The sequence below is a fragment of the Giraffa tippelskirchi genome, chromosome 7, assembly GCF_054371585.1.
Source record: "Giraffa tippelskirchi isolate mGirTip1 chromosome 7, T2T-mGirTip1v1.2.pri, whole genome shotgun sequence".
NCBI classification, from domain to species: Eukaryota; Metazoa; Chordata; class Mammalia; order Artiodactyla; family Giraffidae; genus Giraffa; species Giraffa tippelskirchi.
The window spans coordinates 120647300-120670429 of record NC_137281.1 but is presented as its reverse complement, the minus strand read 5'-3'; the positions used below and the strand labels follow the sequence as shown (position 1 = coordinate 120670429).

Sequence of the window (23130 nt, the reverse complement as noted above, 5' to 3'; positions counted from 1 at the left end):
CAAACTTCTTTAGCGCTCGAGGCATTTGTCTGAATTTCTTGGGATGAAAATCATTTCCAGCTGGTCACTGGTCTCGTCTGGATGCAAGGATAAGTCATTTTTCTTCTGCATCTTCTCAACACATCCACCTTGCAAAGTCTGCACGTGGAAGCGTCTCAGAAGGGTGACCAGGATGACCTTCATCATCACCATGGTGATGTACTTTCCTGCACAGGCCTGGGGCCCAAAGCCAAATGGCTGAAAGTACCTGTAAGGAACCTGGGAAAGAGACCAGACAATTAGCCAGAGTAGTAAAGGCTAGAGTCATGCATCTCCGTTTGATTCACTCTGAAAACACTGTCAGTCAGAATGCTCGGTTTTAGTGATTTGACCATACTGCTTCTTCACAGACAGGAATGACTGTGACTCGGATAAGACTCTTTCTCCATCCAGTTTGATTCACCCTTTGTGGTACAGACACAACCTCAACAATCCCCAGTTTCACTTTTATGTAAAGTACTTAGCTAGCTCAATGGAAAGGCCACATCTTTACTGCTGTTCTGCCAGTCATTGAGGCAAAGACTGTTGTTGTTCCAGGCCGTATAACCTTATGACAAGGACAAATTTAGGCAAAAGTGTGGATTCCTGTCCTATTAATGCCAAGAATCTAAATATTTTTTGGTATGCAAATATTTAAAGGGACACACCTCTCTGTCTTGTCCCCATTTGGACTTAGATAGTGTATGGCACTTGAAGGATACTTAGTTATTTTCAATCAATTGGCAACATGGTATGGGTTGCTTATGTACAAGTACAGTGAGTTAGAGAACTGGTTTAACTAAGATCATATCTCTTCCTATATGGAAATTGAAAAATGGGGTATGCAATGAACTATATGGATAATTCAGGTTAAAAAAGAATCATTGCCTAGAATTTGACATAACAGAGGCAGAATCTAGTACACCTCAATTAAGAACAAGGTGGGAGTTCTTCTAATTACCAAGTCCTGTTTAGAATGGAGACTAGTACTCGTGGGGCCATTTGGTGAATCAAAAGCAGACTGCAAAAACCAAATCATTTCTTCTCATTTGATTTCCGTCTAATCATCAAAGATGATGATACAGCTGAATCTACATGATGACAAGGTGATAAGTTTAAGTGGAAAAGTGGGTTGGTTAAGCAAACTTCACCTCATTTTAGGCAAATTAAGGGCCTGAATTGTTCACACTTTGATCTCTCGTGTGCCATCCATGAAGACATTTCCAAGAGCTGGAGAGCCAGCCTCCTTGGCTTGAGGACAGAACTGATGGGCATGTTCTCGCCAGGGGAAATGTGTTCTCTCCTGGTGAGGCTGGAGGGGATGCGTAAATGGAATGAAATGTACAAACACAGAAACTGAGGGGATTTAACAGTTGATGCTTTCAAGGGTGGCACACTCAGTTTTAAGGAAGGACTCTTACATTCTTGGCAAAGTTTTCAAGAGTAAATTCATTAGGCTTTGGGAAAAACTCGAGTCTATACATTCTTCCGAGATTCAGGATAATGTTAGCCCCCTTTTTCACTGGGTAGCCATCGATGACATCATCCTCTAAGGGTTTGCACATGACTGAGTCCACGACAGGCTGGTATCGCATGCTCTCATTAATAAATTTTTCTACCACAGTTAGCTTTTGAATATCATCACTCTTTGTTTTTCTTTCACCTGTGGAAACAGACAAAAAGGACAAAGGAGGTCATGCTAATTTCAGTGTTGTTATAGGTCAGTTTGAAAAAATTTATATATATAATTCTAATATATTAATATGCTATGTTTGGTCCACCAAGTCTTATGAAAAGTCAAATTTGAAGTTGATTATCTTAACATCTGAAGGATGTCATTGAGACATCTGGACTTGTAGAAAAATAAGGCCAGGTAACATTGGACCCACATCTCCACATGGCAGCCATTGGCTGAGGTTGAGTGGCTGAGGAGCTCTATAGAGAAACTCCTCTCTGAAGCATCGTGTAGACCTACCCAGTCTGCTTCAAACATTTATCAGCTACCTCTGTGGTTCTTGAGGTTGGTCCCCTATTCTCAATTCTAGAAGACGTTAATTCTTTAGTCAAAGAGAGATGGTGAGTTTAATCATGTTCAAGGAAATGTTCTTTTCTGGTATCCTGTGCAGTCATCTGTCAGAAAATGTCTCTGATTGTCCCTCCTCCCCATCTCATCCAGGACAACCTGGTGTGACAGAGTGGCAAAAAGCCTGTCTCGCCACCACACAAAGGGGGTCCTCAGATCAGTCCCAGGTGCGCTGAGAATTGGTGGACACCTCCATGGTCTCAGATTGTTTGGCTCCATACTGGTCAGAGAGGCCCAATTTACCCTCAGAACTGGCAAAACTTTAAAGCATTCTCAAATGGCATATCAGTTCTGCAGAATGAAAATCAACCCAGGGTCCTGAGGCAATGCTGCTTTTGTACAACTGCTCTATTCAGGAGAGGTCTCACTTGATCAGAGAACTCTACCAACCCAGCCCCTCAGTAGTGACTCCAATGGGAACAAGACTGTAGATGAGAGTAGGAGGGATCAAGGGAATTACATTCTGCTTTATAAACCTCTCCATTATTTGATTTCTTCCCAACCAGCATGTGTTTTTTTTTTTAATATCAGAAAAACACTGATACCTGTCTGGCATAATGAAAATATGACACAATGACTTGCTTCATTATTCTCTGGGTGGGTTTTAGAAAGGTTTTGACATAAGATTATTAGGAGATAGAAACTGATATTCAGAAGGAATTGATTTCTAACCTCTATTGTCTGTTTGATAAATTCTTACCAACAAGTCTGGATTTCCTTCATTACTGCTTCTTCAAGCAGGGGACGCTTTGCAATGAGAAATAGCATGAAGAACACAGACAGACATAGTGTCTGGTGCTGCGATTATCATTTCCAGTATGCACTGGTTTACATTCTCTCTTGTCAGTTCACCACGTTTCTGAACAATGGAAAGGGGGAGAAATATTGGGACAGTGAAAGAAAGGTCAGAACAGCAAGCGAGGTGGCACTCAAGGATCAATCACCTCAACAAAATGAAATCGTAGGAATTATGCATCATTTGGATTGATGATAATTTGCATTAACAACCTTTAGTCTAAAGCTGAACAGTTTAACCAAAGATTTCTGTGTGTTTAGTGTCTTTGGACTCCTTAGTTTTCATATTTTGTGTTGTGCAGACACAAATGTTTCAGACTTAAAGTCTTACCTGACTGTCTAATAGTAGAGTATTGGATTGGGCATGATAGATACTGGAGCAGATACTCAAGAGCAAAAACATGCAAATTAATAGGGAATTTTTAGACACCTATACAGAAATAGTAACACACATATGTTGTGAGGGATTATGGTTAGTGCAGGTCTGTACCTCAGCCAGAATCAACTCAATGGTGAAATCCATAGAGTCTTCCAGTTTCTCTGCTATGACAATACTGTGTCTTTTTTTTTCTATCAGAATTTCCAATTCATCTTTCAAATCTTTGCTGGAAAAATCACGCGCAATATTACCTACTTGTACACAGATATGACATCTAGATAAACAAATTCAATTGCCATTTAAAATTTGCTTAATTGAAGCATTAGTGTTCATGAATAACTGAGTTTATACTTAATTCTTTGCAAATATCCTTAAATTATACATGTTATATCAAGTTAAAGAACCAGAGTTAGCCAATATATCTCAGCACTGCTAGTAAAATCAAGATTGTAATCTGTAGTTAAGCGTTGAAAACTGGTACCAAAACACTAAATCCAGTTATGTTTTCTGATATTTGATTGGGCCAGCACTGTGCTTAAATTAAACATCAAATCCCAAAGCCAGTGAATGTCATTGGTAGGAGCATGCACACCCCAGTCTTCCATGGGCACTTCCATTTTCTTTATCTTATATCCACTCAGGCCACTTTTATCTGCGTAACCCCAAAGATGATTAAATTTGAGGTTCCTCTTCTACACAGGAATTATTCCTCTTGATATTTATCTCATACCTTGAAGTTTCCGCCTCATAGTAACACTGACCAAATAGTTGTTGAATGAATGGCTAGTTACATCAATAGGCTTCTGCATTTTGAGAGTGCGGTGAATGGTAAAACACCTTGGAGAAGAGTCAAGGTTCTGGTCCAGGTTGTTGTCCTTCCACATAATCTACTTTTAGTCTCTGAAGTGTACGTCTCTTTTAAAGTGAAGAGATCAGACTAGATGAACATTAAGGCCATCTTGAGATCTCTATTCTGCTATTCTTGTCTTTAAGTATATGCATTCATGTATAATTGCATTGTTCCACAGTTTCAGGGAATACTATTCTGTATTAGATTAAATGTACAATAAATCTTTCTTTCAAATTCTTGTTGACACATTTGCCTACACATTTAAATACTCAATTGACCTAAATAACCTCTATGGTTACTCCAGTTTAGCAGAAGTAAGGGAATATTCTTTAATATTCTTCCTATTTTTAAAGTTTTCTTCTTTTTTTTTGGTTTCTCAGGGAAGATGTTTAAACATTGAGAGATATTCTTCAGGAGAGTAATTTAATGTGTCATTCCAAATAAGGATATTTACTATTGTGTATGTCTGTGAGTATGCTTACAGGCACACACTCAAATATCATTCCAAATATATAGCAGGGATATATTCACATTAATTTATTCATCTACCGAGACATTTGTTCAGCAAATATTTGTTGAGTGTCTCCTATATTCACTCAATGGTGGTCTAGAATGTTCATAACATTACTTACCTAAGCAGTGGTCCCCAAATGGTCTGGAATGTCCTGAAATGCCTTTAGACTTTGAATTCGTAGAGAATGTCTTGATAGAGTGGAATCCATTTCTAAGTATCTGCTTCCTCCCTGTGCCAGAATCAGGGGCCTGTGAATATCCATTGGGATTCCGCCTATTCAGGTTAAAAGTTGCTCCTAATTAAATGTATGCGTTAGAACTTGTATGTCATTAAAAACTAGGAGAATTGAGTTTAGTGACGGTTTTCAGAAAATACACACTCTGTGACTTACAGACTTACAAGAATGCGTCTGTTGGAAGTCTGAATATATTTTGTATAAGATAATTGTGGCTAGGTTCCTAGTCTAGGCCACAAACACCTTCAATGTATTCTGAGACTGAAAAAAACCTTACACTTAGCAAAATAAAAAGTACAAAACAGTACTTTTGTAATACTGGGAATTCAAAGAGGGGAAAAATATAAAATTGGATATCTAGGGATGGAAGTAGATGTCCCAGGATCCTTTCCATAAATATATATTTTTAAAAAGTATTGGCATGATTAAGACAAATACTGTATGACCTCACTTATATATTGGATCTTAAAAAAAAAGCGAAAACCCCAACCTCTTTGTTAAAAGAAGAGATTGGTGATTGCCATGGCTGCTGCATATAGTTTGGGTGTGAAATGGGTGAAGGGGGTCAAAAGTAAAAATTTCCTTTCTGTTATATGATTGATAGGTCATGGGGATGTAACATACAGCATGGTGATTACAGTTAACATGCTGTTTGCATATTTAAAAGTTGCTAAGAGAGTAAATCTTAAAAGTGCTCATTCAAGGAAAAATTTTTCTAACTATGTTGGGTAAAAGATGTTAACTAGATTGTGATGAACATTTCTCAGTGTATTCATATATTGAATCATTCTGTACACCTGAAAGTAACATAATGTTATGTGTCAATTATGCCCCAACAATAAAAGTATTGGTGTTATTGCAAAGGCACAGGGGGATGGAGATTAAAAGATTTCTCTAGGTCTTTAGTGCTTTAGATCAGAGAAGATATTACCTAGTTCACTAACCATTGGCAAATTTATATAGAGAGGGGATGTTGCTGAGCTAATTTCAAAGAAGACAAAGAAAACTGTTATACATTCTCATGCAGTAAGTTTCTATGGGCCTGCTGACCATAGTGAAGCTAAATTAATGTAGCTGTGGTTCAATATGGTTTTTCAGACCACCACACAATCTGACCACAGTGAAGAGATGAATCATTGACCTGCTGACCATAGTGAAGCTAAATTAATGTAGCTGTGGTTCAGTATGTTTTTTCAGACCACCACACAATCTGACCACAGTGAAGAGATGAATCATTGACCTTCTCGATTCAAGTCACTGTAAGCTCTGGTTGAAACAAGCAGAAGTATTTAAAGGACCATGTGTCCAAATCATCCACCTGATACTCACTGACCACTTGAAACATGTAAGAGCAACATGAAACTGACTTCCTGGACACTAATGTTACTGAATTTCAAAATGTGCAAACAAGTTAGCTCTTCAACCAAGTTTAGGAACTTAAGGCACTGGAGAATTTAAGATACTCTGGACATCTGGGGAAGATACGAACAGAGGGATGGAGAGAGATAACATGTTTACTGCCTACTATGTGTCAGGCTCTGAACTGATTGTCCTACATACAGGATCTAATTAACCTAAATACCACCATGGAAAGTAGGCTATAATTTGTTTTAAAGAACTTCCAAAGACCATTTGGTTACCAAGTAGTAGAGATAGGATACAAACCAGGTCTGTCTACTTCTAGATCCCCTGGGCTTTCCTCTGGTTGTTAGAAGTGGCTCATTTAGTGGCTGGCTACTCACATTCTAAAAACCCAATGACTATCCAATAGGCCATTAGGCATCCGTACAGTCTTCTGCTAGGGTAATCTGAGACCAAAGCAAACCCAATAATGACAATTTTAGGATCCCCCAAGATATAAGATACATAAATAAACAAACAAGACATCTTATAAAAATTCACCATGAAAAAATTTTGTGACTATTGTCATTTTCTACAAGTTGAATTAAGTAAAATTCATTCAGAAGCAGCACAACAATAACATGATTTGGTTTTCATTTCTTCAGACACGCATAGAGAATTCTGACAAATAATAATGATAGGTTCAGCCAACCCTTCTCTTCAACTCAAAACATACTTCAGTGTTCTAGGTCCAGAGATGGGGCCCTCAACCTCCGAGGTGAAAAGCATCCCTGGGCCAAAGGTTACCTTTTCCTCTGTGGTCTGGTCACACGGGCCTGAAGTGCTGTAAGAAGTACTTCACCAGCACCTTAATCAACAGATTCCTGTGGTTTTGGAGACAAGAAAACTTACAAAGAGGCCAGCAATAGCTAAGACCCAACACCAATCAGTCTCATCAATATTATTTCAAAATGTGGTACTTACACAGACTTCTCATGCTTCCTGCATAGCCCAGAAAGCTTAAAGAAGATGTCTGGTTTGAGAAGGAGAGTTTGCCATGCATCAAAATAACCCTGGATTTTAACCACAATGGTGCTGTTTGGAAAAACAGAAAAAGATCAGAGCATGTGAGCAAAAATATGAGTCCAAGAAGGATATGCTGATGAGAGAAGATCCCTGTAGACTCTCCTAGCATCTTGGCCTCTGAGCAGAACAAGATTCTGCTTTCTGTGAGTGTTTCAGCCACATGAATGTCACCAAACAAATCAACACTAATTTATCCTACTTGTTAATCAGAGATATTTACAATTTTCAAGTTTGTGTTAGAGACACAGCTTAGCATTTCATATCCTTCTTCTAGACTGAGCTTTCAACACCTTCTGTTTTCCAGACCATGGGAAATAAGAATTAATTAAAACTGTTATGGCCTCAATTCTGGCACCTGGCATGGAAAAAAGCCTTCCCATTCTGTTGTTTATATTCCAGTCCAGTGTGTAGAATTCATCCTGGAATCTTCAATGCCTTGTCCTGTGTCTTGTGCAGTCAGCTCTTTAATGGATGTTTTTGAATTAAATTGAATACCAGAGAAAAGATAACTACTTATTTCTTCAGATTATATACACGGGAAGGGAAGAGACATAAGCAGATGCAGAATCTGTGGTTCATAGACATGAAGAAGTTGCCCAACACCATACAGCCAGTGTGACTGGCAGACAGTAGGCTGGATCCCAGTCCTATCTGACCTCAGGGCCATGTCCTTTCCTATTGGTGCACTGGGTCCCTCAGGCCCATTGAGAGTTTAACAGGGACCTAGTGAGCAGGGGAAAATACATATAACTCTGTATGGATTATGCAGGTTCTTAGCCACACAGTCTGTATCCATAAGTTAACAGAGAGCTGTACAATGCACTTTACTTTACCTCTCCTATGAATCAAGGCTAGTGGGGAACCAAGAAAAAGGGGCTTCTAAAATAGGTACCTGTCAATCCTTAGGAAAGATGTGTGTGGCAAGAAAAGGCAAACAGGACTTTGAGAGTCCCTGTTTGAAAGGGGATCCAGGCAAGAGGCTGTGACTAAAGTCCTCAGAGCATATGGGGCTCCCATCCTGATGTCAGTCAGACAGGGGTCCTATGACTCTTGTAAGGAATAATTAAAGAGCAGGGGACAGGAGGCAAGGAGAGTGGAGAATAAAAAGGGAGGGCTTATCACTTGTTTGCTTGTCCAAATGTAGTTGATCGGGGAGTAGGTGTGATAGCTCAGCTGGTGTGAGTGAGTGTGAAAATCATGCCTTTTTCTTATGCCTGTGATGTTGTTCTCTCAGATCTGCAGGGGGTTCAGGGCTACACTTCATCTGGGACTTTGTTCAGATGCCCATTCCACATCAGAGGTTCAGAGGCCTTCCTCACCACCTTCTCTCTCCACAGTACTCTCGGCCTCTCTCCAACCATCCCCTTTACCCTAATATTTTTTCAAGGCACTTATCACTGCCTGAAATATTAGAGATTGTTACTTGTTTACTGTCCATATGTCCACTGGGATGTAAACTCTTTGAAAGCAAGGACTTTATCTAGTTCACTACTCTAACCCCAGAACCTAAGCCTGCCATAAAATCGGCAATCAATAAATATTAGTTGAAAGAATGTATGAATCAGTGAACACTGTTAGAAATAAAATCAGGAGAAATTACATTAAGCTGACAACAGCAGAATGGAATGAATCCACATGATTGATATTTGTTCTTTTGTTGGTGGTAGAGTTGCATATGTGTGTTTAATGATTTTTTTCTGTAGTGTAGTGAGGAGAGCATCTTCTTAAGTGAAATATCTTTCCAGTGTTGTTGTAAATGTTAAATCACAAACTTTATGTGAAGCAACTTTTTATACTGCTTTCACATAGTAGATACTAAGTTAATGATAGTTATCACCATCATTTCCAGCAGCAGCAGCAGTACCCTTATCATCATATAGATAGAGTCAAAGTTTTCATACTTAGTGACTTTGAGGGAGAGGTGTGTTTGTCCATTTATGTGTTGTGTATGTGTATATATATATATGTGTGTGTGTGTGTGTATGGAGAGATAGAATGTTTATTTGTGTATGTATGTGTATATATACATATATACAGGTATGTGTGTGTGTATACATATCTATATTTTGACCAAAAGAATGGCCAAAAGGTGGATAATGATTAAATACATAGGTTTGGTGATTAGATGAATTTATGACCAAATGAAATGATCATATCTCTTAAGTTTCAAATTAGAAACTTAATAGATGTATTTGAGTATAATCATCCTATTTCCTAGAGCAATGAGGAGAGATATAAAGAAATAGAAAATGGCCCCTGCTATGGATTTTTATGATCTTGTAAGTGAGGAAGGCAGACATACCAGGAAAACACTTCAGGAATACTTGGAAAGATTTAAAGAAGAGCAGTGTACAAAAGAGTATATCTTTCCTTGAGTTCTTTATCCTTCTCATGCCCTGTTTAGTAAAGGGCTGAATGAAAATTTCAGTACCATCCAAGGGGATCCCCAGGAAGAGCATGTTAGAGGTGTCCAGCAATGATGCGCTGCATGAGGGTCAACACGTCCACATAGCCCAAGTCATTGCAGACCTCCTCCAACCTGTCCAGATGCTTGGTGATGGAGTCAGCACAGATGGTCACCATGCGCACCAGGCCAGGGCCAGACAGAGCTGGAGGGGACAACATCAGAGTGAGCTCCTCCAACTCCAGGGCACACAAGCAATCAGGCAATTTTGGCTTTTTATGTTCAGAGCTTAACTGACCACAGATTTTTATTCAGTGAGTGGAAATTTTCATCTTTAAATTTTCTTCTATATTCTACTAATTGTCCAGTATCAAGTATCATGTTTATTATTAAAAATAAATGAATGGATGAATGATAAATAAATATTTTTATAACAGATGACTCAAAATTAAACTTGTATTTTACCTATGACAAATTGTTTGAGAGACTGCAAATGAAATCTTTAGTACTGGTGGTTGTAAGTTACAAATTAGTGATTTTCTATATTTATTATATACATTTCTCCCTAAAGAAGGTTTGGATTTCACCAGGGTGATATTTTATGTTTCAGTGGGTGGCAGAATATTGATACAGGACTATTCAAATTGGATCTTGCTTTTATACCTAAGGTGCTTCCTGTTTAATTGTAGTTCATATTTGTAAAGTGTTAGTCTTCCCAGGCAGTGCTAGTGGTAAAGAACCTGCCTGCTAATGTAGGAGACATGGGTTCAATCCCTGGGTCTGGAAGATCCTCTGGAGAAGGGTCTGCCAACCCATTCCAGTATTCTTGCCTGGAGAATCCCATGGATCTAGGAGCCTGGCAGGCTATATCCATAGGGTCACACAGAGTCGGACAGCTCACACACATGCACAGTCTTATAAATGACCAACTATACCTTTCTCTTAATTTTGGTTTTTCTTTAAACTACATCCAGATTGATTGTACTCAATGTCAAAACTTCAAAACACATTTCTTTTTTGTTTGAGCCGTCTTCCTCACAGAACTAAAAACACTTTAAGTGCAGTAATAACCTATTAGCTTCATAGTTCATGTCCACAGAACATGGTGGCCCTTGGAATGAGCAGGTGAATCGATGAATGAAACCAGGTAGAGTGAACTGGCTCTGATCTCTTCCCTTGCCTGGCTCCTGACCATCTGAGCAGTTAGTAATCTTGATGGTAGGTGGTCTAACATTAGACTTAACTCTTAAAGTCCTACTTTCTCTCTTTTGTTCAAGGTTGCTTTAAGGTTTCTTTAGGAATAATCTCCTTTTTCCTGTATTTTTCATTCAATTGTATTATAAAGTCAAAGTCCTCAAATGAAAAAAATCAGCTATGCTGAAGAAGCCCTTTAAGGCACACTCTGAAGAAGAAAAGAGACCTGCTGAGTGGTCGTAGATTCTAAATGTTTTCACCCACCCATATATAAAAAGGAAGTTTGGGTTGGCAGCACACTTTCTGACTAGGAGTGACTTGGAGATATGAAAGTTGGGGATGCTGTTTCCTGGGTGACTGTCACATCGACAAGTGGGACAAATGATTCCTTCATGAATAAATCCTTTGCATGAAAGGGTTGGCCTTGAATATCAGTCCCAGGCTGATGTCTGATTTGCCTCTACATTCAAGAACTTGAAACCTCATTTCAAATGTATAAACAACATTTCAAACATATAAACAGAATGGACAGACTCTAGAAGCTAGGAAAGTCAAGAAAACACTTTCTCCCTAGATCCTCCAGAAAGAACACAACCTTGTCAGTGTCTTGATTTTTGCCGCATGAGACCCACATCATGAATCCCAAAGAAAGGCCATGCCAAAGGATCTTCAAACTACCGCACAATTGCACTCATCTCACATGCTAGCAAAGTAATGCTCAAAATTCTCCAAGCTAGGCTTCAATAGTACATGAACCAAGAACTTTCAGATGTTCAAGCTGGATTTAGAAAAGGCAGAGGAACCAGAGATCAAATTGCCAACATCTGTTGGATCATAGAAAAAACAAGAGAGTTCCAGAAAAACATCTACTTCTGCTTCACTGACTATGCTAAAGCCTTTTATTGTGTGGATCACAACAAACTGTGGAAAATTCTTCAGGAGATGGGAATACCAGACCACCTTACCTGCCTCCTGAGAAATCTGTACACAGGTCAAGAAACAACAGTCAGAACCCGACATGGAACAACAGACTGGTTCCACATTCGGAAAGGAGGATGTCAAGGCTGTATATTGTCACCCTGCTTATTTAACTTTTATGCAGAGTACATCATGCAAAATACCAGGCTGGATGAAGCACAAGCTGGAATCAAGATTGCCAGGAGAATGTCAATAACCTCAGATATGCAGATAACACCACCCTTATGGCAGAAAGTGAAGAAGAACTAAAGAACCTCTTGATGAAAGTGAAAGAGGAGAGAGAAAAAGCTGGCTTAAAACTTAATATTCAATAAACTAAGATCATGGCATCCAGTCCCATCACTTCATGGTAAATAGATGGGAAAACAATGGAAACAGTAACAGACTTTATTTTCTTGGGTTTCAAAATCACTTCAGATGGTGGCTGCAGCCATGAAATTAAAAGACGCTTGCTCCTAGGAAGGAAAGCTATAACAAACCTAGAGAGCATATTAAAAAGCAGAGATATTACTTTACTGACAAAGGTCTGTCTAGTCAAAGCTATGGTTTTTTCAATAGTCATGTATGGATGTGAGAGTTGGGCCATAAAGAAAACTGAGTGCCAAAGAATTGATGCTTTTGAACTGTGGTGTTGGAGAAGACTCTTGAGAGTCCCTTGGACTGCAAGGAGATCCAACCAGTCAATCCTAAAGGAAATCAATCCTGAATATCCATTGGAAGGACTGATGCTGAAGCTGAAGCTCCAATACTTTGGCCACCTGATATGAAGAACTGACTCATCGGAAAAGACCCTGATGCTGGGAAAGATTGAGGGCAGAAGGAGAAGGGGACATCAGAGGATGAAATTGTTGGATGGCATCACCGACTCGATGGACATGAGTTTGAGCAAGCTGCAGGAGTTGGTGACGGACAGGGAAGCCTGGCGTGCTGCAGTCCATGGGGTTGCAAAGAGTCGGACATGACTGAGTGACTGAACTGAACTGACCCACATCTGACTTTTGACTCATAAAACTGTAAGATAAGGAATGTGTAGTTTGAAGCCAAAGACTTCAATTTCAGCAGGGTATAGTAAAGAGATAAATCACTAAATAAGGATATTTGGAATCTAGTTTCTGCTCTTCCATATCTGGCTGTGTTGCCTGAGGAAAAGTCACAAGCTCTCTAGAAATATATTTACTTAAGTATGAAATTCAGAGGCTGGAAGAGATAATGCACCCCTTCTCAGTTCTAAAATTCTCTAAGTTATTTGCAAATTGCCTTCTGTTAAAACATCTGGGATGTCAGCCAATGGTTCAGCAAACATGTTGCTCTGTTAAATCAACTATATGGCTGACACACTAAATTCTTAATTGAAGTGACATTAAGTGTATAGCGAGCCAATTCTTTTTCACATCCATAAGGTGAATGTAGAAACAGGAAGAACCAAATTGAAGTGGTTAAATATGTAGGCTCTGAGATTTTCTTCTGTGCTGCCTCTTATTAATGGTGGAAATTGAGCGTGATACTTAACCTCTTTATGCCTCAGTTTTCTCATTTGCAAAATGTAGATGATATTTACCATATGGAGTCGCTGTGGGATTAAGGTATCCAGTGTTTAAAACAGTGCCTATTACAGAGTATATGTGTAATGAATGCTGCGCTGTGCTTCAGTAGCTTCAGTCATTTCCAACTCTGCGACCCTATAGCCCTCCAGGTTCCTCTGTCCATGGGGATTCTCCAGGCAAGAATACTGGAGTGGGTTGTCATGCCCTCTTCCAGGGCATCTTCCTGCTCCAGGGATTGAACCTGTGTCTCCTGCATTGTCAGGAGAGTTCTTCACACTACTAGCACCACCTGGGAAACCTGTAATGAATGCTAGCTCTTACTGTTTCAAAACTGTGAAGCCGCAGAAGTTAATGATTTCATAAGGCATATTCATAGACAAAAGAGAACAATTTAGCCAGACACCTGAATACCTTTCATATAAGTTCTGACAGCTTTCCAGATAGCTGGATTATTGCTAAATATGATGCCTTTCTCATGCATGCCGATGAACTGCAAGCCAAGTTTGCTGCCAAATCGAGATGTATAATGATTGTGCTTCATTACGTGGAACACGCTTGAGGACCTACAGAGAGAGCAAACCTTGGGGTTACTTGTTAAGGGTCAGGAGAACTCAGTGTGATGAGTTTCCTGACCTGGTGTCTCTCATAGAAAATGCCTGTTGATCTAAATTCAGTGCATAATTTCTAGTATTCAGATTAAACGAGCACCTCCTTCTCTGTGTTAGCAAAAGAACCTCCTTCTCTGGTTGAAACATTTCTACCTACTAGCTCTCTGTCTGATCTTACTAAAGATCAACAAACAGCACACACACAGAGTTATTTGTTATTTGCCCTTCTTCTCTAACACCCAAGTCTCTAAAATATTACGCACTAATGTGGTCAAAGCTGCAAGGCTGTAAGAAACTGCACCCTCCACACCACCATGCTTCCAGCAGCCTCCAGCCCTGAAGCAGCCCCACTCCAGATGGTGCCCTTCTCTCCCCTCCCTGCCACCCCCCACAGAAGTGAATCTCAGAACTGGGAGATGCTGGAATAATTGAAGTCTCATCTCTTTAGTCTGGAAGCAGCAGTTCTGCCTTGTACCATCGATTCCTCAGAGTCTCTAATCAGGCCTGGCCCTTCCAGGGGTATCATTCTGGGACTGAAGGATATACCTAGGTATCTCTGCCCTGAGCTTGGCTGGCTTGGGTGGGCCTGGAAGCCTCTGTGTGGTGTTGACAGTTGCTCTGCTGGAGCTCTGCATCCATCATGAATCACCAAGGTCTTCAGGGTCACAGAGTTCTCCCAAGACATAGGATATGTTGAGCCATTTGATAGCCCTTGATGTGGCATCCGTGGGACTTTGCCAATAGCCCAGCCTTCCTTGAACTTCCCAGTTCTTCTTCCGCTATTGTGCCTTCTATCCTCACTCACACGCCCAGCTCTTTAGCCCTGGACTGAGCTTCAGAGCAACTAGGAAGGTGGAGGCAACCCTTCCTCACCCATCTCCTCCAGGACTTGTTTCCTACTCCCAATCCCAGTCTAATTTCGGCACAATAAGCGAGGAGCATTATAGAATGTTGTAAATTCCTAGCTGAAGACATACTGGGGCCTCCACATGTGCAGAGAATATTGTCTTCTTAGGACAGTGGTACAGAATTCTTCTACAGAGAGCCTCACTTTGTTGAGATTTTTTATTAAGACCGCTTATAAGTTAGGGTATGGCATTGGCAAGAAAAATCAATCATTTAAATAATTTACAATTGAGTGGATAAAGGATAAGAGGATAGTTCTCTTTAGTATAAAATGTAGGGTAGCTTTATTTATTCCATTGTATATTTAATACTGACACAAATCCAGATACTTCTATTTGTATTCCAGGGAATTAATATGATTGACACACAGATAAATTTTGCCCTATGTACAGACATCATGCTATAGAAAGGACTGAATTTATTAACTGATAGATTTAAGAATTCTAGCTATTCTTGCCATCCCCTCCCTCACTCTATAATCAAAGCAGCAAATAAGTCATTTGTATACTCTTACTTCACAAACTAGGATCAACAAATTTTAAGTTCCTAGAGGACAAACAGAATGCTATTGTTCTACTCTGACATTTAGAGCTTTTGGATATATCATAAAACACATTGGTGTGTCCAAATGTTTTGATGAATTCTGCCCAGTTAAAAACTTCAACCCACAGGGAGCCAAAACCAGTGTTCTGTGACAACCTAGAGGGATGGGATGGGGTGAAGTTGGAGGGAGCGTCAAGAGGGAGGAGAAATATTTATACCTATGACTGATTCTTGTTGATGGATGGCAGAAACTGACACTGTAATGTAAAGCAATCATCCTCTAATTAAAAATTTGTTGTCGTTTAGTCGCTAAGTCATGTCTGACTCTTGTGACCCCATGGACTCTAGCCTGCTAGGCTCCTCTGTCCATGAAATTCTCCAGCCAAGAATACTGGAGTGGGTTGCCATTTCCTTCTCCAGGGGATTTTCCCAAGCCAGGAATTGAACAAAGGTCTCCTGAATTGCAGGCAGATTTTTTTTTTTTTTTTTTTTTACCAACTGAGCTACAAGGGAAGCCAATTAAAAATAAATAAATTAAAAACAAAACCAAAAACTTCAACCCAACTTAATGTCAGCTAATAAAGAGCTAACGATTAAATCAACTGTCCACCAGGGGGCGCCAATATCTCAGTTAGAGACAAATCGGAGTCAGAGGCTCCGACTTGGCAAAGAACAAAGTAGGCAAGACAGAAATGATATACACTTCTTTAGGGTTTAAAATAAATAGGCTGGAGTAGATCAGGAAAATGATGAAGGGAATGTTGGTGAGGAGCTAAGGACACCAGCCCAGAGCTCTCCTGACATTCAGGAGAACTGTAGAGACCTCCCTCCCCCAGTTGGGCCAGCCTGTAACAGCAGGTAGGGAGATATTACACTGACTGACTGAGAAGAGATCAGAGAATCCATAAGCTCAGAATGGATAGTGGACAGTGTAAGATGCCTGGTGCCTGGAGTCATTATCCTTCTTGAAACATGACTGAAGTAAAAAACCATCTCCAAAGATGGCAAACCTATTGTCTCTTGAAAATAAAAAGTAACCAGGAAGTTAGTGTCGGTGGTAAAGAGAAGCTACCCTCATTTCTGAGTTTAAAGAACTCACAGACCTGTGGTGAGGTTCAAGATTGATGAGTACTAGAAATATGGGGAGACAATCAATGGAATAACTGGTACCAAACATTCAAATTCACTTGCTTCCTGTAGGCCTGTTCTGTGCTGTCACTCACACTCCATCAATCCTACCATGTTTCCCTTTCCTTTTCCCTCTTATATTCTTACCCAGTTCTCATACTGAGGTCACTGCAAGAGAAAGTGAATATTAACAGAGAGACCTGACTGCAACCACCCTAAGCTGATCAAATTTATTATCCATAATATGAGACCACCTTCCCTAGCCTCTTGATGTGATGCAATATGAAGTGTATAGGATTAAACAGGAAAGTATTCTTACAAATTAGCCTGAATTGAGTTGAGCCTAATAGACCTGGTGTTCAGTTTATAAGCAATACTGGGAATAGAAGAGTATGTTCAATGACATCATAATGAGACATTGAAAGAAATTGGAATGTGGGACATTCTATAAGACAACTGACATGGTCTCTTCAGAAGGTCAAGGTCAGGGGGCAAAAAGTAGGGCAATTGTTCTTCAAACTTTCCTGTTCATTTGAACTTTTCTTACTAGAAAGTTAGAAAAGTATCTCTTGTCTATAAGTAAAGTCTCTCCCTTTCGTGCATCCTCAACTCCCTTGACCCTCTGCTTAATTTGTCCTAGTTGCCTTATAAAAACTCAACCCTGGTTAAAGCCAACTCTTACTTAAGTCTGTGCTTGCACATGGCAGCTGAATGGGGCTGGAGAAAAGGCTATTGATGCACATGGATATGGGCTTCCTAGGTGATCAGTGGTAAAGGACTTGCCAATGTAAAGTGGTAAAGTGGTAAAGTCTCCTGCCTGCCAATGTAGGAGCCACAGGAGGTGTGGGTTCAATCCCTGGGTTGCTGCTGCTGCTGCTGCTAAGTCGCTTCAGTTGTGTCCGACTCTGTGCCACCCCATAGACGGCAGCCCACCAGGCTTCTCTGTCCACAGGATTCTCTAGGCAAGAATACTGGAGTGGGTTGCCATCTCCTTCTCCAATCCCTGGGTTAGGAATGAACTAATCTCTCTGTTAGTTCATCACTTTTTACTGGGGATCAACTTCCATGTCCCTATTCAAGGCCAGTTCCACATGTCACTCCTTTGTCATCTCACCCAGCATATTTCTCCTTTCTGCTGCATCGATGGTTTTCCTCTGTGACTTATCATTCCCACCAAAGCACACATGTCATAGTATCTTGTATCTTAGCAAACAAAAAGACTTGGACCAAATACCCCTTTCTGCCTTGTTCTAGTTCTCTGCCTCCTTTAGGGCAAACTCCTTGAAGAGTTTGTACCTGCCACCTCCAATTCTTCTCTCCCCATTCTCCACAGTGGTCACATTTTGCCCCCAGAACGCCATTGAATAGCCCCTTGTCAAGGTCACCCTTAACCTCCCTGGTGCTAAATGCAATGCTCACATCTCTGTCTAGTCCTGTGGCATTATATGGATACTTGACAGTTTCATCCTCCCTGACATGCATTCCTCACCTTGCTTTCAGACCACCACACTCTCCTGGTTTTCCCTTTTCTGTTTGGCTCTCCTCCTCAGTTCCTTTGCTAGTTTCTGACTCCAGTGGAAGGTCTAAATGGTCAAAACTTCCTTCTTAATATCCCATTCAGTGGTACTAGGCAAGTCAAATCAACATATCTGAAATGGAATCCTGATTTTCCCCATCCCAAAGATGTTCCACCACCTCATCTCCTATACAGCACATATCTACCTGATAATAGTGTGGGCTACCATCCTGGTTTGTCTGGAAGTATCTGAGTTTTACCATAAAAATTCCACAACGTGGGGATAAATTTATACACTATGAAAACAGATATATAAATACTATGATGATAGTTAGTGTTTAAATTGGTAGCATATGGGCCAATTTGACCCCAGTTAGTGTATTAAGTGCTACTCCCTGTTATTGATGCTACCCACATTCTTCTTTTTGATATTCTTACAAACACCAATATGTACTTATGGCACGAAGTGTCTGTGGCCCCTCATTATTTATAACACCCCTGCCTGGGATATCGTGTGCTCTTTACCTACAGATGATCAGATGCCCTCCCCCCGCCGCCCCCAGCTGCTCAGGCAGAACCCCAGCAGCACTGGTGCCTGACATCTCCCCCACCCAAAGTTCTGCAGCCCCCACCACTTCAGAACTAAGCTGATCTGAAAAGTTGGGCCATAATCTCAGCACAGTTGTAATGACGACAGCTGTCAAACTTTCAGAAGAGAAAAGACCTGGCATATTATTCAAAGAAAAAGCTTTCTGGGGTCCAGTGGAATCTCTTCAAGAGGTACAGGAAGTTCTGGAAGGGTCTGAAGAGCAGCGAGGGAAGGAGATGGGGACAAACACGTCCTATTCCTGTGGGGAGCTCAGCCCTTAACAACAAAATTGAGTGGCTCAGAGGCAATTATAGAGAACACAGAGACTCCAACCAGAGAAAAGCCTGTGAGGACAGGACAGGGGAAGGACTGGGAGAGCAGGGATGGAGCTGGGGGCAGGGCAGATGGCTGTCGTCTGTGTCCTCAGTGTGGAGTCAGCTCCTGACAGTGTCGGGGTCGGTAAGGTCACTTTCCCGTAAGGTGCAGACTGGTCAGATGCCACGTACTATGACAAGGGCCCTATTTCAGGAATTGCCTGTGAGGTTCCTGGGCATTTATCTGGGGATCTGAGTATCTAGTGTCTACCAGCAGTTTCTGTCCTGGTCATCTGATCCTTTCTCTGGTGCTTCATTCTTCCCTCCAGGTCTAGTCTTGCACCTCCACCACCTGACCTAGACTTCAGGGGGAGAAAATTAGACAAATCCAGTATTTCCCCATACTGAAGGCCAAAGCCCTCTGTCCTGGAAGCGTCTTACCTTCTCTCCTCCCTCCAGCTCTGCAGCATGTTGCAATCACTTGGGGACCTCTAAAATCTACTGATGACTGGGTTCCCTCCTCACTGGAGATTGTAAAAGTTGGGTTTATAGCCAGGGTTGTGGGGTTTTGAATAGAAGCCAGGGGTGAGAAGCACTGCTTTAGTTCTTGAGCTGCAGGTGTCATCCTCGACTTAAGTAATAAAAAGATATCTTTAGCAATAGACATCAAAATATCAAAATGAGTTTGTTTTTTAATACGAAAAAACCCCAGCCTTGATTTTTAAACATATCCGCAATTATTAACAATCTTACTTGCTAATAATGAGGGTTTCCTCTCCATGTATCCAGACTCTCATGAATTCTCCATACATCTTGTTGTAGTAATTGCAGGCACTGCCGATCCCCATCCAGAGGAACCTGCCATAGGAAATGAGAGGCCCAATTCCCAGAAAGTAGCCAGGACCTAGGAAAGTCATCAGATCACAATCAGTATTTCAGTACCACTCAAAAGAGCAATTGCTTAAGATACTGCTATTCTTGTTCCTATAAATCGAAATGTCCTTTTACATCTTCTGATGTATGTAGGTGAGTCACACACACAAAATAAAACAACAACACAAGTTGACATGAGGCTCTTCGTAGCTCTATGAATGAAAAATAGTCCAGATTCTATACCATACCACTTCCTTTTGATCTTAATAATTTCAGTCTGAATGGACTGGAATAGATGCCTACTCTACTCTTGCTGGAGAAGGCAATGGCACCCCACTCCAGTACTCTTGCCTGGAAACTCCCATGGACGGAGGAGCCTGGTAGGCTGCAGTCCATGGGGTCACTAAGAGTCGGACACGACTGAGCGACTTCACTTTCACTTTTCGTTTTCATGCATTGGAGAAGGAAATGGCAACCCACTCCAGTGTTCTTGCTTGGAGAATCCCAGGGACGGTGGAGCCTGGTGGGCTGCCATCTAAGGGGTCGCACAGAGTCGGACGCGACTGAAGCGACTTAGCAGCAGCAGCAGCAGCAGCTACTCTTGCTGTGTTAAGTGGTATCAGTGGTGGCAGGTACAAGTCAATCAGTCCCCCTGAGAATAGACAAGTGACAAGCTGACAGATTTGTCTGGCTGCTGAGTTTTGTCTGAAAACTTTGTATTTGCAAGCACCAGTTAATGGAATGGATAGGTTTGAATTAATTTGTGGTTTTGGTGTCATTTTTTTTAACTGTGAGAAATGTGGTCTGCAAAGACAATGTCCAAACAAAAGGCATCCATTTCTGTTTTGTTTTTTCTTTTTCCAAAAAGGTTTTGGTTTAAGAAGAGAATCTTAAGTTAAACCTCATTAGACAAAATAAAATGAAGCATTGAGTAACGAGGAAGTGGGTTTGATCAGTGTCTCGACCAGAGTCTGAGTCTGGTGACACGGTTTTTCTGAAGAGCAATGGCCCTCATACCCTTGCTGATGTAGATGATGACAGAATTGTAAAGAGTGTGAATCTGGTGAGCAGCCAGGGGATTTGCTGTTGCTTATATCAGAGAACAAACCTGGTAGCTTGATTTCAGGGGTGATGGTGAAAAGTTAATAATCAAAAGCTTGTTGGAAAGATTTTAGGAGTTCTGTTGTAAAGTTATAACATTTCTATATCTTACTCCTTAATTCCATTCTGTCAGTGAATTAGTCTTGGAGCCAAAACCCACTCAACTGTTTGAGACAGTACAATGATGGTGATTTAGATAAGTTTTTGTGTAAATTATTTAAATTGGATGTCAAAGCCCAAATATGACAAACAAGATTTATTACTTAACTTTGAAGTAGCTGAATTAATGTGGAAAGGACTGTCAGGGTTTTCTTTTTGCCCTTAAAATGGAAAGTCTTGGTTAATGTCTATATAACAAAAACAAGTTTGAGAGTCTTAGATCAAGGGGTCTTAATCTTAGTATTGTTCTAATAACACTATAAGCAGTTGACTGACTCATAGAATTTTTTATTGGACTGGGGACACATGCCTGCTATGAGGAATTTTCCCTGAAAACTACAAAACAGTCTGATATTTCTGAGAATTCTGTTAATCTGATAGTGTAGAGTGGTGGGATTTCTATTAGAATTATCTGGATAATTATATTTTATGCTTTAAATTTTTTTTTTAATTTTTATTTTTTAAAATTAATTAATTTATTTAAATTGGAGGCTAATTACTTTACAATATTGTAGTGGTTTTTGTCATACGTCGACATGAATCAGCCATGAGTGCACATGTGTCCCCCATCCTGACCCTCCCTCCCACCTCCCTCCGCATCCCATCCCCCAGGGTCATCCCAGTGCACCAGCCCTGAACACCCTGTCTCATGCATCAAACCTGGACAGGCGATCCGCTTCACTATGATAATATACACGTTTCAACGCTACTCTCTCAAATCATCCCACCCCCACCTTCTCCCACAGAGTCCAAAAGACTTCTTTACATCTGTGTCTCTTTTGCTGTCTCGCATATAGGGTCATCATTACCATCTTTCTAAATTCCATATATATGCGTTAGTATACTGTATTGGTGTTTTTCTTTCTGACTTACTTCACTCTGTATAATAGGCTCCAGTTTCATCACCTCATTAGAACTGATTCAAATGCATTCTTTTTAATGGCTGAGTGATATTCCATTGTGTATATGTACCACAGCTTTCTTATCCATTCATCTGCCAATTGATCCACAGAGCTTGTTGAAGATTCTTTCAGGGTGTGATGTTTCAAAGGATCCACAGTCCACAGTGGTCACCATTTTCCTTCCACTGTCCATGGCCTATCCAGCCCTTATGGTGGCCCCACCATCACCACCACACCCAAGAATAAAAGAAAATCAAGAGTGGATGATGAGAGGGAAAAAGTTCGAGAAGGGAGAGAGCAGAAGACAAGGATGAGGCAAAGTGGGAGGGAGACAGGACAAAAGGCATTCCAGAGGCCTTTACACCTTCAGAGCAAAGTTGGAATGAATTTGAATCAAAAGAGCAAAGGCAATCCTGGAATTTTACCTGGTTTTATTCCATCTTAAACTTACTTTAAAGGATACTTCTACCAAGTATATTTTACCAAAACAAAATGCAAACTAGAAGGGATTATCTAAGATATTTTTAATACTTTCATTTAACATGTACATGCAGATGATTGTTATAAAAATACTCACCTGAGTTCATTTGCTAAAATATTGTGGCTTCAACCATATCCTCAGATTTACTCTTTGTCATTTTCAAAACTGTTTTACCCTCATGGACCAAAACCCCAAGAAAACATTCTCCTTAGATATAGAACTAAATGGCTACATTACCTGGTATTGAGGTTATGTTTTTATAGTTCCAAACCAACAGAAGAAAGCCAGTGAGCCGCAGGATTGCAATGCTGGCAACAGTCACACCTTCGGCCACCATGCCAGTGACATCATAATACATTGGGATCAGCACTTCCAAAACCATCTTGTGGTCCTTGATCTCAGGGGAAGCAACGTAAGTCCTGTAGAAATCAAGGGGGCAGGAAAATTAGAAAATCCCCCAAAGGTACATCTAGGACTTCTGTTGCTTCAGGGGATGCTGTACTATAGAGATGGGTGCTTTGTTTGATAATATGATGGGACATTTAGACAAGAGAAATTTGTGACTTCAAGTCAGAGCAACCAATCCCAA

At 40.6% G+C, this 23130-nt stretch overlaps 2 protein-coding genes across 3 annotated transcripts in view; one reads left to right on the top strand and one right to left on the bottom strand.

Annotated features, from left to right (window-relative positions):
- LOC145513092 (uncharacterized) overlaps positions 1-23130 on the top strand; it is a 295101-nt gene that overhangs the window by 166745 nt on the left and 105226 nt on the right. The window lies entirely within an intron of this gene.
- Positions 10-23041, bottom strand: LOC145513090 (aromatase-like). The gene is given in 13 exon segments (XM_081508288.1): positions 10-258; positions 1440-1681; positions 1904-1909; positions 2806-2882; positions 2884-2960; positions 3387-3501; positions 7200-7310; positions 8649-8652; positions 9733-9778; positions 9780-9910; positions 13833-13984; positions 19779-19929; positions 22779-23041. Coding segments are annotated over 13 exon segments (1506 nt in total). The 5' UTR covers positions 22924-23041.